Source organism: Pipra filicauda, unplaced genomic scaffold (genome assembly GCF_003945595.2).
Source record: "Pipra filicauda isolate LSUMZ 115617 unplaced genomic scaffold, ASM394559v2 scaffold269_size1075953_pilon, whole genome shotgun sequence".
Classification (NCBI taxonomy): domain Eukaryota; kingdom Metazoa; phylum Chordata; class Aves; order Passeriformes; family Pipridae; genus Pipra; species Pipra filicauda.
Genome location: NW_024104386.1, coordinates 1,014,730 through 1,029,462, shown reverse-complemented (window position 1 = coordinate 1,029,462; position 14,733 = coordinate 1,014,730). Strand labels below are relative to the sequence as shown.

Below are 14,733 nucleotides of genomic sequence, written 5' to 3'. Positions count from 1 at the left end.
CCACCGTCCCCTCAGCGAGGGGGGAGCCCCGCGGAACCGCGCCGGGACCACACGGCTCTGGTTGGTTGGGTGGTTTGCTTGTTTATTTATTTATTTATTAATTCTGCGTTCACTTCTTCCAGAACTGCTTGTAGGTCTCCAGGTCGATGCCCTCGAAGGTCTCCTCGGTCTTGGGCTTGGGTTTGCTGGGGAAGTGCCGGCGCAGACGGGCCCTGCGCTCAGCCTCGGGCAGCGTGGTGCTGTCCAGGGGCAGCTGGGGACACGGGGACACGGCGTGAGACACGGGGACACGGCGTGAGACACCGGGACACGGCGTGAGACACAGGGACACGGTGTGATACCCACCCCAGGACACGATGCGAGACCCCAGGGACATGGTGTAAGACCCCAGGATGTGATGTGAGACCCCAAAGACATGACATGAGCCTCCTGGGACGTGGTGTGAGCTCCCCAGCAAGGGGCATGAGCCCCAGGACATCGCATGAGACCCCAAGACACAGCACAAGACCTTGGTGGACACGACATGAGCTCTGGGGACACAGTGTGAGACCCCTGGGACATGGTATGAGCTTCCCAGGACAAGGCATGGCCCCCCCAGGACACAGGGTGACACCTTGGGAACAAGGTGTGAGATCCCAGGGACGCAGAATGAACCCTCTGGAATATGCAGTGAGCCTCCAGGGACGTAGGGTGAGACCCCAGGACGTGGTGTGAACCCTCTGGGACATGGGATGAGACCCTGGGGACACAGTGTGAGCTCTGTGGGACATGGCATGAGTGCCTAGGAGATGGTGTGAGACCCTGGGGACATGAGATCAGCCTTGTGGGACACAGTGTGAGCGCTGTGGGACATGGCATGAGACCCCAGGACACAACACGAGCCCCTCAGGACATGGTGTGACACCCCCTGGGACACGACACAAGTCTCCCATGCCCACCCTCGCCCCCATCCTGCCCCATCTCCCTCCGCCCCCGTACCATGAGGATCCTCTTGGGCTCCTGGTAGCGCAGGCGGGTGGTGGAGCCGTCGGTGCCCACGAGCAGGACGGGGTAGAGCCGCCCGTAGTGCTGCCGGTGCAGGTGGGACACGGAGGCGCGGTTGGAATTGCTGCGGGTGGAGGCGGCCAGAGGGAGCCGGGACACGGCCCGGGGGTACAGGACACTGTGGGAACAGGGACACGGGCAGGTGTCACCGTGGGGGTGACGTGAACCTCCATCCCACGGCACAGACCTGGTGCTGTCCCAGGGGGTCCCAGACCCCACAGGCTCACCTCAGGGCCCGGCTGGCGGCCATCCCAGCACAGGCGGGAGACTCGGGACCCTCACGGAGCACACGGAGCAGGGGACACAGCCCAGGGACACCCTGGGGACAAGGAGAGAGCTCCTGGGGTGACACCGGTGTTCCCATCACAGGGAGAGCCTCAACACCCCTTCCCCGTCGTGGATCAACCCCATGGCAGCTCCTGGCAGGGTTTGGCTCGGCCATGGCTTCCCCCACCCCCATAATGGTTCAGCCCCAGCACATCTCCCCCCCCGCCCTGCAGTGGTTCAGCCCCAGCTCCCCCCATCCCCACCATGGTTCAGCCCCACGAGGGTTCCCCCCTTCCCCATAATGGTTCAGCTCCATTAGGGATCCCCGCATCCCGATAATGGTCCAGCCCACGACCTCTACCCCGTGCCCCCATCATGGTTCAGCCCCACTATGTCCCCCCTTCTCCATAATGGTTCAGCCCTACCATTCCGCCCTCCCCATAATGGTTCAGCCCCACGATGTTTCCCCCTCATCGTCATAATGGTTCAGCCTCACCACGCCTCCCCCCGCCCCGCAATAGTCCAGCCCCGACTCCCCACACCCCGCCATGGTCCAGCCCCACCATGTCTCTCCGCACCTCATCGTTCTGCCCAACACAGCCCCCCCGCCGCCCCGCAATGGCTCACCCCATGTTCCCCCGTCCCTCCCGCGCTGTTCCCCCCCCGCATCCCCTCACGATTCAGCCCCATCCCCGCTCACCCCCCCCCCGCCCGCTCGCGCCCTTGGTCCGTCCCGCCGCCGCCGCGGCCGCGCGCTCCGCTCGGCCCCGCCCCCGCGGTGACGTCACGGGGCGGTGGGCGCGCGCGCGCGCGCGCGGGGGCTGCCGGGATCCGCCCGCCCCCCCCATCCCCTCATGATCCACGGGCGGATGCGCGGGGCGGGAATCGCCCGGGCGGGTGAGCGGGGACGGGGACACGGGCTGAGGGGGCACGGCCGGCCCCGGGGGTGCCGAGACCCTCACGGGGATCCTGGTCTGAGCGGATCGTGGGAGCTCAGTCCCTCATAAGGGCCTTGGGCTGAGGGGGCACAGGCGGCCCCAGGATGCTCAGCCGCTCGCGGGGACCCTTCTCTGAGCGGGCGCGACCACCCCCGGGTGCTCAGCCCCTCACGGGGGTTCTGCGCTGAAGGGGGACCAGGGTGCTCAACCCCTCACAAGGACCTTGGAATGAGGGGTCCCGGCGTGCTCAGCCCCCCACATGGACCTTGGAATGAGGGGTCCCGGGGCGCTCAGTCCCTCACAAGGGCCTCAGGCTGAGGGGACACAACCGGTCCTGGGGTGCTCAGCCCCTTATGGCGTCCCTGGGCTGAGGGGTCTTGGGGCGTTCAGCCCCTCATGAGGTCCTGGAATGAGGGGTCCTGGCCGGTTCTGGGGTGCTCAGCCCCTCAAGGAGCCTTGGTTGGGGGGTCCCAGCCTGCCATGGGGTGCTGAGCTTCTCATGGGGGTCCTGGGGTGCTCAGCCCCGCACAGGGACCCTCAGCTGAGGGGGCTCAGCCAGCCCAGGGTGCTCAGCCCCTCACAGGGTTTCTGTGCTGAGGTGCTGACCTGGGGGTGCTGATCCCGCCCCGGGACCCCCTGGATGAGGGGTCTGATCCCCATCCCTGGGGATGCTGAGCTCCCTATGGCCCTCAGAGTCCTGCCCGTGCCCCGTTATCCAGGTGGGCTGGCTGAGGGAGGGTGGAATACACCACCCTGGGCTGGTGTGTCCCCATCCCTGAGCTGGGATATCCCTGTTCCCACTTAGATAAGCCAGACAGGGAAGTGCACGTGGAATCAGTTTGGTCTGTGGTTTGGGATAAGCCTCCTCCGGGTATCCAAAACCAAAGCCCTGCGTGGTGAAAACACCTGTGGGGAAGTGGCTGGTGAAACCACAGCAGGGTGAGCCTCACCTCTGTAGAGGTTCACCCAGGCGGGTAAACTGGTTCCAGCCAGTGGGTGGGTTAAACTGGTCCAGTTTGCAGCCGAGCACGGTGCTGGAATCACGGGCCTGGACCTTGGAGATTCCTGCAGTGACCTTGAGCAGGTGGTTCATGTTCTCTCTGCAGCATCACTGCTGCCTGCAATGGGCAGTGCCCACAGTGCGGCCAGGGGAGGGGCTAATTAGTGCTTATTAGCTAATTACTTCCGGGAAAAAGGTGCCCGAGTGTTCCTGCCAGCTCCCTGCTGCAGTGGGATGCTGCTCATGGAATCACAGGATGGGGAAGGTTGGAAGGGACCAACCTCCCTGCTCCTGTTTCAGTGCTGCACATAACTCCCTGTCTGCCAGGGCAGATCTCTGTCTCTTTGGAAATAATCCCAAATTTTAGAAAGGTGGGAGTGGCATCTTTTTAAGGAACCTGCTAAAAATAGGGAGCAGGTTTATAATCCTAATCCAGGAGACCTTTCTCAAGGCTCCAGGGAAACTGCTTTAATCTTCTTTTCTTCTTTGTAAATGGGGGGCTTTGCCTTCCCTGCAAAGCCTCTCTGCTAATCAGCATTAATTAGTTTAACTCTTGTGATGTCTGTCCTTTGCTTTCCTGGTTGTGTTGCTGCCTCCCAGGTAAAATCCGGGGTGAGTTCAGCAGGCAGGAGCAGACCAGGAAACATTCCTTGATTTAGGGACAACCTCCTTCAGTGACCACCTCATCTTTTTGCAGCCCAGAGGGGTTCACAGGGACATTTGTCCTCAGTCCCAGGTGTGAGACCTGCCCAAATATTAATTAAATAATTAATTAGTCGTGCTGTTCTCTGGCTGATCAGCTCCCTGGTGGGTTAGGCTGGATCCAAACCCATTTTTAGGAGACCCTCAGTGCTGGGTGTTTGCAGATTGGCTGCTCTGAAAATGCCAAAACCTGAGCAAAGGATAAAAAAAAAATCCAGACACTCTGCTCAAAATAAATCCATCTTTGTGATGTTTCTGCTGCAGATGGCTTGGAAATGGGATGCAGGGATGCATTCCTGGGCTGCAAACCAAACAGGAGGGAGAAAAAGCAAGTCCCTTCTTAGTTTAATTTTAGCCTGTTTTCCAAGGAAGTGAGACAAGTGATCACACCCAGGTGCCTTTTCTCACTTAGTTATGAGTATTTTTAGGAAAAAAAAAAAAAGGGGAGTGAGGTCAAGGAGAGGATCCCAGTATGGACGTGCTGGGACATGGTTTGGATCTGTGGGCAAGAGGAGGAGTTTCCCTGGGGCCTTTGTGGTCCTTGGCCTGAGGTGAAGCAGTGGCTGGAGGTGGATTTGGTCCAAAGGAACTGCACTGCCTGCAGAAGGAAGTGTCTGGAAGTGTCCAAGGTCAGGTTGGACAGGGCTTGGAGCAACCTGGGCTAGTGGAAGGTGTCCCTGCCCATGGCAGGGGCTTGGAACTGGGTGATCTTTAAGGTCCCTTCCACCCCAAAGCATGTGCAGGTAAAATCCTTGTCCCTTTATGCCGGTGACTGTGAGATCCCCTGCAGGGACAGGGACAGTTTTCCTGTTTCCCATAATCCCAGGCCAGCCCCCCTCAGCCTTTTGGGGGTGTTGGATGCAGCTTTGCCAGGTGGGAGAGCAGGGAGCGGAGGAGGATCCACGAGGGCAGATTAAAGCCCAGTGGGTGGCTCTCATTGGCCATCTTAAAACTGCAGCTCGTTAATTAAGGCTTTAGGAGCTCACAAATAGCCCAGCTCTGTGTCCTGAGCTTGTCTCTGCTCCCGGGGGCTGGACTGCATTCCTTGGCTGGAGGGGAGCAAAAGGAAAAGGTAAGGATGCCTTGGAACCTGCTCCCAGCCCATCCCTCCGACCCCTTTCCTGCTTGGAGTGGAATGAAATGATTGGAAGTGATTTTGGGCAGCTTAAAATTCCTGTTTTTCTATCCGTGCCTGCTCAAGGGCAGGTGAAATTTTGAGGTGGGGGCAGGGAGAGGAAAGCTCTGTTCCCTGCAGCTGGGATCTAGGACTGGGAATTGCACATCTGGAACAGTTCCTGTTGGCAAAGCTGGATCACCTTGGAGGGGAAGCTGTGAAACAGCTGGGCAGGGTCTGTGCTGCCATCCCAGTGTCCCATGTGGAGCTTTCCAGGTGGCTGAGGAAGCTGGTGTGTGATGAAGGAACACTGTTTGGGAGCAGTGCTGTGAAGTGCCCTGGGGTGTTGAATTTCTGTGGTTCCTTCCTCTTTTGGAGTGTTTTCCAAGGAATGCTTAGGGCTCACCTGATTTATTGATGTGGAAGAGAGGAACTGTCAGGGGCAGAAGAGAGGGAAATGCTTTGGATGACTCCTCAGGGATCCTCTGCTTCCTTGCTGCAGGCACTTTGCTGGTCCTTTTTCCTCTTCTGGTATTGAATATTTAGGCAAAACCTGTGATATTTGGAAATCACCAAAATTCAGGGATTAAGGGAATGGTGAGAAGGTCCCCAAAAGGGCTTCCTGGAGCTGCTGTTTTTTGAATGATGGAGATTAATCCAGCAACGTGGTGATGGGACTGATCCTCCAGGATCCCTGGAGAACGTTTGATCTGATGGATCTCCGAGGCTGCAGCACCTGGAAAACACCAAGCAAAAAAGAGGAATTTCCTTATGGATAATGATTGCCTGTGGGTGTTGCTGCTGCCGTTGGCACCTGCTTAGACTTTGAATATCCCAGGTCAGACAAGTGTCCTCAGGGAACAGAGGGAGAAGTTGTGTCACTCCCTGGCTGTTGTGCTGCCTGCTGGAGGGATTTAGGGATAAGGAGGTGTCCAGGCTGGGGTCAGGGATGCAGCCAGGCTGGATTAGCTGCTGTGGTGAGACAGCACTTGGCTTAAGGCTGGTTAAAAAGTGAGCTGGAAGGTCGGGCTGACATTGCTCTGAGCTAATTTAACATGGAAAGGCATTACCTGCCCCAGGGGTGGTTGCTCCCCAGGCCACACCCAGCCCAGGAGGTTAAAAAAACCTGCTTTTCCTGGGATTTTACTGCTTGAAAAAGTAATTTTTAAATAGGAAGAGCAGAACTGCCTTGTTTGATTTGTCACCTCTGCCTTGGAAGCTGCTGATGGATGAGGGTCCCCAGTGGTACCTCCTTCCCTCTCAGACAGCATTTTCTTCTTTATTCTTATTTATTCTTCGTAAAAATATTATTAATCTTGATAATTAACATATCTTCTTCCCCAGAGAGGCAGGAACATAAAAACACCCTTTTTTTTCCCCCCCTTTCTGGCTGAAGAAACAACTGCAGCAAGTTCTGTGTGGCCCCAGGCTGCCTTTCCTTAACCTGGACCAGGAGCTGAACCCTTCCCTCTTGCCATGAGACACCTCCAGCAGGAGTTAGTGCTCCAGGAAATCTGGAATGAAACCCCAAAGCACGTCCATGTCAGTGATTTCACCTGAGTTCAGATTCTCTTGCAAGGTTTTGGGATTCATTCTTGGAGGACACACTGGAAACTCTTATCCTGCAAACCCTCCTTGAGGCCTCTTTCTCCCCATAAGAGGGAAGGGGCTGGGACTGTCCCTCTGTCCCATGATTTTCCAGGTGGCACCAGGCACAAATGGCATTTTCTTCCTGTTGGAGAAAGTTTTCCTTAAGATTTCAATCCCACTGGGACTCGGCTGGCGTGAATTATCCCACTTTAGTAGCAGCTGGAGCTCAGTTTCCTCCTCCTTTGGGTTATTCCTGTGGGTTTAACCTCAATCCATTGAGAAGATCCTGCACTCCCAGTACTTTATATCAGCTCTAGGCTTGTGATTTCTCATCATTTCTGATTTTCCTGCAGAACTTTCAATCCAAGGATAAAGAACTGGTGCTGTTCTGAGGAGCTGAGCACCCCTGGGAATCCATCCCTGTGTTTTCATGGGTGTTTCCAACCAGACACATATTTTTCTGTCTCTCCCCAGTCATGCAGGGACCAAGGCCAGTGGTTCTGAGTGGCCCTTCAGGTGCAGGGAAAAGCACTTTGTTGAAGAAATTGCTCAAAGATTACGAGAACATCTTCGGCTTCAGCGTCTCCCGTGAGTATCCCTGTGTTCCCAGGGAAAGGCAGGGCAGGAGTTCAGGGCTGTAGCTCTATTTGTACCCCAAATAATGGTTTTCCATGGCTTGCCTGTGTCCCAGTCTGTCTGTGGCTCTTTGGGATGTTTAAATAAATTGGGATGCCTTTATTGAGTGGCAAGTCTGATTTGTCTGGAATAGCACTCTTTCCAGGTCTGGGAATTCCCCACAGCTCTGACAGGTAACAAGATTCTTCTGAGTGATTCTTGCCACTGAAAGTAACAAAATTCCCCCACATTTCTCCTTCAAAAGCCACTTGATTTTTCCCTGGAGCTCTGCCAGGTGTTTTTAAGTCCGTTACCAAAATGTGTTTTAATGTCCCAACACTTCGGGTCCTGCAAGTGAAATCCTTGCTTTGAGACCTGAGATCTGGATTCACTCCACCACGAAAGAGCAAACTCTGGATGTTGAAAAATTTAATGTTATGGGAGGTGAAAAGACTTAAAATTATCTTTTTGTGTGCTTCATCCTGTGCTCTTGATGAATCTCTCACTCCAAACCAAATCTTGCTGTTTTCTCCCAGGTTTTCTCCTGGGAGAGATTTTTTTTTCCCCTAAAGATCCAGGGGCCACTTAGACCTTGGCTTTTCTTTGATACTTTGACATCCTTGGGTGATGTACAGCATTTCCAAGATTGTTTGGTTTTGTTTTTACCTGCAGATACCACAAGGCAGCCAAGACCTGGGGAAGTGAATGGCAAAGGTGAGTGTCTTGCAGCTGGATTTGTCTCCTTGGAGTCTCCAAATAATCCCCCGAGGTTTCAGCTGAGACACCCTGGTCTGACTTGACTGACCTGGTTTTCCAAAGTTTCAGGGGAAATACCCCCAATGCCCAGGGCTTTGGGAAGTGCAGCTGCTTAATGAGATGTTTTAATCTTCATTAACAGCTGTTTCCCTGTTCATTTGCATGTTTAAGAAAGAACCAAAAGAGGTTTGTACTTAATTTCCAATGGGCAGTTTTCACTCTGAAATGAAAGGGAGGAATTTTAACAAAAGAGAGAGAAACGTTCCTTTTTTAGTCTGCTTGGTTTTGATGTTCCCTTTTATCTCCCTCTCTCTCATCCCATTCTGGTCTTTAATTATAAATGTTTCCAAATGAAGGGCCTTGCCAGCCCTTGCCAGAATGTGTTCCACACCTGTGGGCAAGAGCGGGGGCAGGTTCCCACTGCACCAGGAAGGGGAAAGGGTATGGAAAAGGGGGTACAGCAGCATTTCTGGCCACACAGAGAGCTCCAGAATGTTTGGAAGAGGTGTCTGGACAACTGGTGTGGAGAGGGAATGCTGTATCCAGTAACTAGGAAGGAGATCTCTGCAGTCTCCCAGCGTTGTCCAAAGCACATTTTAAGTGTCTTCTCCCCCAGGCTCCCGTGGGTGTCATTTTGACCATGAACTTTACCTTCAAAACTGTCAATTCCTGGCTGTTTTCCCTGTTTTTCCCTCTCCAGATTATCACTTTGTGACCCGAGAGGAAATGCAGAAGGAGATCGATGCCGGGGAATTCATCGAGCACGCCGAGTTCTCCGGGAACATGTACGGGACAAGGTACGTCAGGTGTCCCTGCCCATGGCAGGGGGCTGGAATTACATGGTGATTAAGTCCCCTCCCAACCCAAACCATCCTGGGATTCCATGAATTTGGGAGCAGAAGCCATGACTGTGACATCCTGCTCTGCTGAAGTGTCTGATTATGAATTCCGTGGCACCCCTGGCCGGGGTTGAAGAGTTGGGTGGGTTCTAAAATAGCTTTGCCCTGGGCATTGGAGCTGGTGATCAATCCAACATGAGGCTGGAACGTTAATTAGGAGGCAGAGATCTTATATAATTATTGTGGCAAAACTGTGGTGCTGTCAGGGAAGGACCTGCTGAGGAGGGAGGTTAAATGTTTCGTGGGCCTTTTAATTACTTGCATTAAAGAAATTTGCCTGAAATGCTTTTCAAGAAGACTTAATGTTTCCTGAAGAGCTGAATGTGCCTTTTTGAGGATTTTTTTGGAGATGGCAAAGTTTTCTTCTGAGGGTAAATTCTTCCCTGTGAGGATGGTTTGCCAGAGAAGCAATAAAGACTAGTGTGCAAACCAAATAAATACAGGATCTCTCCATGCCTGTGTTTCCTCTCCAAGTGCCTGAGGATGTTTCTAATCTGATGTGGGATAAAATGGAGAGAGTCCCTCATGCCTGTCAAAACTTTTCACCAGTCCTTTCTGCTCCTTAAATCTCATCAGTGAATAATAATAAATAATTAAAAATCAGTTGCTTAATTTTAGAGCCCTGTGTGTGGGATAGCCCTGACTCCTGCCCACAGAAACCAGGATTTCTTGGAAGCTGCCTTAAATCAGAGGCTGAAATCAGAGTGCAGGTGTGGAGTCTCTTCCTCAGGCTTTCACAAGGCAGAGCAAGCCATTTTGAGGAGGTTTTTGGTGGGTGTAGGTTGGTGCTGGCATCTGGGAAAGGCAGCAAACCTCTGGATTTGTAGTCCAGGTACTCTGAGTGCACCAGGAGTGGGTTGGTGTTGCTGCATTTCAGGGGAGAATTGTAGGAGTTCAGGAACAAGCTCCAGGCAATTCCCCCACGCTGGGGAAGAGAGATTGTCTTTAAGGACATATGAGAAGCCACCACTGAAAAATGAAGTGAATCATCAAGTGCATCTCGTGACCCAGAGGGAGCATCCGTGTCCATCCCTCCGGAGAACATGTGGGTACAGGAGTCAGTGGATCTCTGGAGAAGGGAACTTCTCAGTGGCTTTGCTCTTTGGGGAAGGTTGTTTCTGTGTTTGTCACAGAATCCCAGGATGGTTTGGGTTGGAAAGGACCTTAAAGACCATCTAGTTCCAACCCCCTGCCATGGGCAGGGACCTTTCCACTGGGAGGTGGAGCTTTGTCACAGCAGGAGCTTTATGGGTGGTACCTGAATCGTGCTGCTCGTGGGACAGTCACACATGATCCATTTCCACACCTTCCAGCATGGCTTTGCCAGCCTCTAGCAGGAGGCAGCAGGTCCCTGCTCCACCCCAGGGACCCAAAGCACATTTGGAGAAACTGTTCAGCAAGAGCAGAGCCCCAGTTTGGGCCCAGGGGAGCCCCGTGAGGTTCCCCCGCTGCCGGAGGGGGACACACCAACCCCCCAGTGCACACTGACCCCTTCCCTGTGTGCTGTGTCCCCAGTAAAGGTGCTGTGCAGGCTGTGCAGGCCCAGAACCAGATCTGTGTCCTTGACATCGACATCCAGGGCGTGAAGAACATCAAGAAGACCGACCTGAACCCCATCTACATCTCGGTGCAGCCGCCGTCCATTGACATCTTGGTGAGCGCCCGCCTTGCTTTGCCGTTAGGCAGTTAGAGGTAATCAGCTCTTGCTCTGCAGATGGGGGGGTCTCACCCCTCCTTCATCCATCTCCGTGTTCCTAAGGGCCCTGGAATAGGTGGGGAGGACATTCCCAAGCAGGCAGTTCAGCTCCTCAGCCTCTGGCTCTCAGGGATAAATCTTCCCGCGCTCTGGTTTTTTGAGTCCCTCCCGCGTGTTTCCCACACCTCGGCGTGTTTGCCTGTGCTGGGTTATGGGCTCCATCACAATCCTTCAGATGGGCTTCATGCTGGGGAGAGAGGGATTCTGTGCTGAGATTTGCCTCCACAGTTATAATGAAACCTGTGGAGGGTGGTTTTGTGCAGCACCATAAATTCTGTACCCCATAAATTCTGTACCCCTCTGGTCTTGCCCCATGTGAGTGATTGCAGTGGGACTCTGCAGAAATGGAGTCACTGTCGTGGTTCAGAGAGGGACGAGGACACGTGAGCACAACCCCTGACTCTCCCCTCTTGCTCTCAGTACATCAGGCAGTCTCTGGTTCTCGTTGAGCTTGAGGAGGAGGAAGCCAACAGCACCACGTGGCCAGAGCCCAGCAGAGAGATTTCATTTCCAGCAGTACCTGGAAAAATAAATAAATAAGAGGGAGGTAAAAAAAAAACAAACCCTGGGACCCCAAGCTCCAGGTAGGAGATGCTGAGCCCAGTTTGGCCACTGGTTTGCACTGGGCTGTAAATGAGGGTGCAGGGTATTCTCACATGCCCGTGGTCACAGACAGCCCTGGCCTGAGGGGGTGGGTGGTGGTTTCCACCTGCAGCTTTCAGAACACTTATTTTTTTAATACATTTTTCGCTGTGTTTAGGAAAAAAGGCTACGAGACCGAAAGACTGAGACAGAGGAGAGTTTACTGAAGCGTTTGACTGCAGCCCGAGTGGACTTGGAGCTTAGTAAGTCCTTGGAGTGGTGTGAGATGGAGAGGGGATGATGCCTTGGTGATTCAGGAGCTGGTTTTTTTCAGGAATATCTGATCTGTGCTCTCCAGAGCCAGCTCTGATGGAAGCACTTGATGCCTTTCCCACTGCAGCTCCCTGTGGGTGGTTGGCAGAGCAGTGGCTGAAATAATATTACCAAATAACACAAGAGGTGACCCAGGGAAGAAACATCCTCCTCTAACTCTTGTCCTTGTCTCCTTCCCCAGGTAAAGAGCCTGGGCTGTTTGACCTGGTCATTATTAATGATGATCTAGAAAAAGCCTATTCTGAATTGAAGGAAGTGCTGCTGGAGGTGAGTCCTTGGAGCTTTTCCACCTCATTCCGGGGCAGGTGTCACCTCTGGGACAAGAAAGTCTGTCCTCAGGCAGCCCCAGGAATGTCACCTCATCCCACACTTGGTCTGATTTGAGGGACGTGACTGAGCACAGCTCATGGATGATGGATCTAGGGCCTAAAAGTGGGAAATGAGTCCAGCACAGTGCTGGGTTAGGGAGAAAATAAAGATACATCCCTGGGTGGTATAGAAGAGGATTCCTATTTTTGGAGCCTCCAAGTCAAACCTTGCCTTGTCCCTGAAGGTGAACTCTGGGCTCAGTCCTCTGATTTGAGTCACTCCTGACCTCCAGAGCTCTGAAACCAAGAGTTTTCCCCCAAAAGTGGCAGATTCTCAGTGGTTTTCCTGCTCTCCTTGCAGGAAATCAAGAAGACCCAAGAATCCAGGAAGTCCTGAGCTGAGCTGACCCTGCTTGGACATTTCGACTTTGCACATCATTCCCGAAGCATGTCGCACGGCTTTATTCCAAAAGACATTCCCTTTAGGCTGCTCCTCCTCCCAAGTTTCCCTAGGATGTTTATATTAAAAGGAAAGAAAAGGAAACCTGGTCGTGCTCGTGTTTCTCTTCGCCCCACGTGCTCTCCCAGGTTTGTACCTCCGGATCCTCTGGAAGCTGCCCAAGGGCAGAGCCCTTCTGGAAGGCTGTGGAGGAGCTCTTTGGGCACCTGCATCCCTGGCACGTGGCTTGGGATGCCACTGTGGTATCTGGGGAGGGACACGTTGTGCCAGCTGATGCCACTCCATAAAGGGCAGCTATTCTATCATCAATCCACTGCTTTTTTTCTTTTTCTGGGGGAAAACTGTGAACTTCTCTGCTATCCCAGCAGCAATCTTGGAATCCGCACGTTGTTCCACTTGAGTTGGGGTGCAGGTAGATTTTTGGATGTTCTTATACCTACAAGTTGGGGGGGAGAAAAGATTTCCCTCCCAAGCTGTGCAGCCTTTTGGGCTGATGTGCTTGAGGGCAGCAATAAATCCCTTTTCCTAGAGGAATCCATGGTATCCAGCCACTGTCACCCATGCTGGTCTTTGCTTTGAGACCTGGAGAGCTTTCACTTCATTTCCCGAGTTTTCTTCAGCCTTAATGTCGATGCTTTCATGGAACTCATGGTGGGATTTCTGGGGTTGGCCTGTGTAGGGCGAGGGGTTGGACTTTGATCCTTGTGGGTTCCTCCAAACTTGGGATATTCTGTGAACTTCCAAGCCCTTTGTTCCCTCCAGCAGGTCAAATCCTGAGGGTCCTTGGAGGGGTTGGTTCCTCATGGAGGGTGAAGACTGTGGAGCCAGGCTGGGAGAGCTGTGGGGGTTCACCTGGAGAAGAGATGGATCTGGGGGGAGCTGAGAGCCCCTTGCAGGGCCTAAAGGGGCTCCAGGAGAGCTGGAGAGGGACTGGGGACAAGGGATGGAGGGACAGGACACAGGGAATGACTTCCCAGTGCCAGAGGGATATCGGGAAGGAGTTAGGGTGGGGAGGCCCTGGCACAGGTTGCCCAGAGAAGCTGTGGCTGCCCCATCCCTGGAAGTGTCCAAGGCCAGGTTGGACAGGGCTTGGAGCAACCTGGGCTAGTGGAAGGTGTCCCTGCCCATGGCAGGGGGTTGGAATGACATGATCCTTAAGGTCCCTTCCAACTCCAACCATTCTGGAATTCTGTCCTGTGACATGGCCAGTCCACCAGAGCTCCCAGCCCACCGGTGGTGACTTCCAGCTGTTTTCCTCCCAAACCAATCCCGGATCCAGCTGGCACCGAGCAGCCCACGAGCAGCTGGACCGACAGTGCCAGGCTCTCAGTTCCTCGCCCCCAAACCATGTTTTACCATGGCAGGTTTGTACCTTAACCCTCCAGTTTTGGGTTTCCTCCTCTTCATATCCCATCCTTCCAGTTTATCCAGCTGCTCTGAGGTACCTTTTGATCCAGGTCACTCCAAAGCTCCGTGTTCTGGACAGCAACAAGCAGGACCCCACCCTGGGCAACCCTTTTAGCCCCTCACTTGCCTTCATAAACATGATTTGAGGGTTGTTTTGACCATTTACCTCTCCTGGACTGTTAAATACATGTTTCCTAGATTCCCTAGAAATATTCCTTCCTCTTGTGGGTGTCCTGTTGCTTGGTTCTAACTCTGGTGAAACAAGCAGGAAAATCCCGTGTGGATTCACGGTGTGAACCTCTGTGTCCAGGCTCTTCCTGCGCCATCAAGCGATGGACCGGGATTATTTTTTATTCCTGAACCGTGGGATTTTGTTACAATTTGAGGGACGTGTTTGCAATGGGAAAAGGTCCCCTCTAGATGGCAGCGGGAAAGCGCCGGGATCAGGGATCGGAGTCACGGAGCAGCAGAGCCGGAGGTGCAGGACACGGCGCCGGGCTCAGTCTGGTGAGCTCCGGCCATCCCGTGGGACCTGCGGTGCCGACACCACACGGAAATGCCCATTCCCTGCCTGCTGATCCCTCCTGCCAGCACCTCCAGCCCAGCCTTCACCCATCCCAGCGGGAGAGGTGAGTGGTGCCCGGGAAACGGGGATGATGCTCCAGCCGTGTGGCAGCGCTTGGAAAATGGAAACAAGACAAGTCGTGCAGACCCCTCGCATTCCCCTTCCCTGTGGGAAGGGAGAGGGAAGTCTGGAATAACCTGGCTTGTTTTGGGTGACCTGCTTTGGCTGCTGTGTGTGACGGAGCCGAGCAGGGAACGCCTGGATGGCCGGGGCTAATGGGAGGTGACAGGGTGGCCGTCGGGATGGGGATGGGTAGCGGAGGGATTGGGAGCGGGTGGTGGAGCCAGGCTGGTCACCGAGCAGGTGGCACGGCTGGGGGGCATCCCAGGGACTCATT

At 54.0% G+C, this 14,733-nt stretch overlaps 3 protein-coding genes across 4 annotated transcripts in view; 2 read left to right on the top strand and 1 right to left on the bottom strand.

The window, feature by feature from the left end:
• Nucleotides 1–61: 61 nt before the first annotated feature.
• On the bottom strand, nt 62–1,475 carry MRPL55 (mitochondrial ribosomal protein L55). Its single transcript, XM_027743327.2, has 3 exons — nt 1,272–1,475; nt 979–1,162; nt 62–253 (listed from the first exon to the last, which is right to left on the bottom strand). Exons 1-3 carry the CDS (start codon nt 1,406–1,408, stop codon nt 110–112), a joined length of 465 nt encoding a protein of 154 aa, XP_027599128.2. The 5' UTR covers nt 1,409–1,475; the 3' UTR covers nt 62–109.
• Nucleotides 1,476–2,121: 646 nt separating this feature from the next.
• Nucleotides 2,122–12,448, top strand: GUK1 (guanylate kinase 1). 2 transcript variants are annotated; one of them, XM_027743368.2, is made up of 8 exons: nt 2,122–2,208; nt 7,130–7,243; nt 7,943–7,984; nt 8,727–8,823; nt 10,441–10,579; nt 11,442–11,526; nt 11,778–11,863; nt 12,266–12,448. In XM_027743368.2, the coding sequence occupies exons 1-8, from the start codon at nt 2,166–2,168 to the stop codon at nt 12,299–12,301; spliced, it is 642 nt and encodes a 213-aa protein (XP_027599169.1). In that variant the 5' UTR covers nt 2,122–2,165; the 3' UTR covers nt 12,302–12,448. The 2 variants fall into 2 exon arrangements, with proteins under 2 accessions (XP_027599169.1, XP_027599170.1); XM_027743369.2 differs by lacking the exons at nt 11,778–11,863; nt 12,266–12,448 and adding an exon at nt 11,102–11,228 and having other exon boundaries at nt 11,442–11,527.
• A 1,900-nt stretch (nt 12,449–14,348) lies between these two features.
• Nucleotides 14,349–14,733, top strand: part of GJC2 (gap junction protein gamma 2) — a 37,538-nt gene continuing 37,153 nt past the window's right edge. Inside the window, exon 1 of the mRNA XM_027743362.2 lies at nt 14,349–14,400. The gene's annotated coding sequence lies outside the window, so the exon portion shown is untranslated. The remainder of the gene's footprint in view (nt 14,401–14,733) is intronic.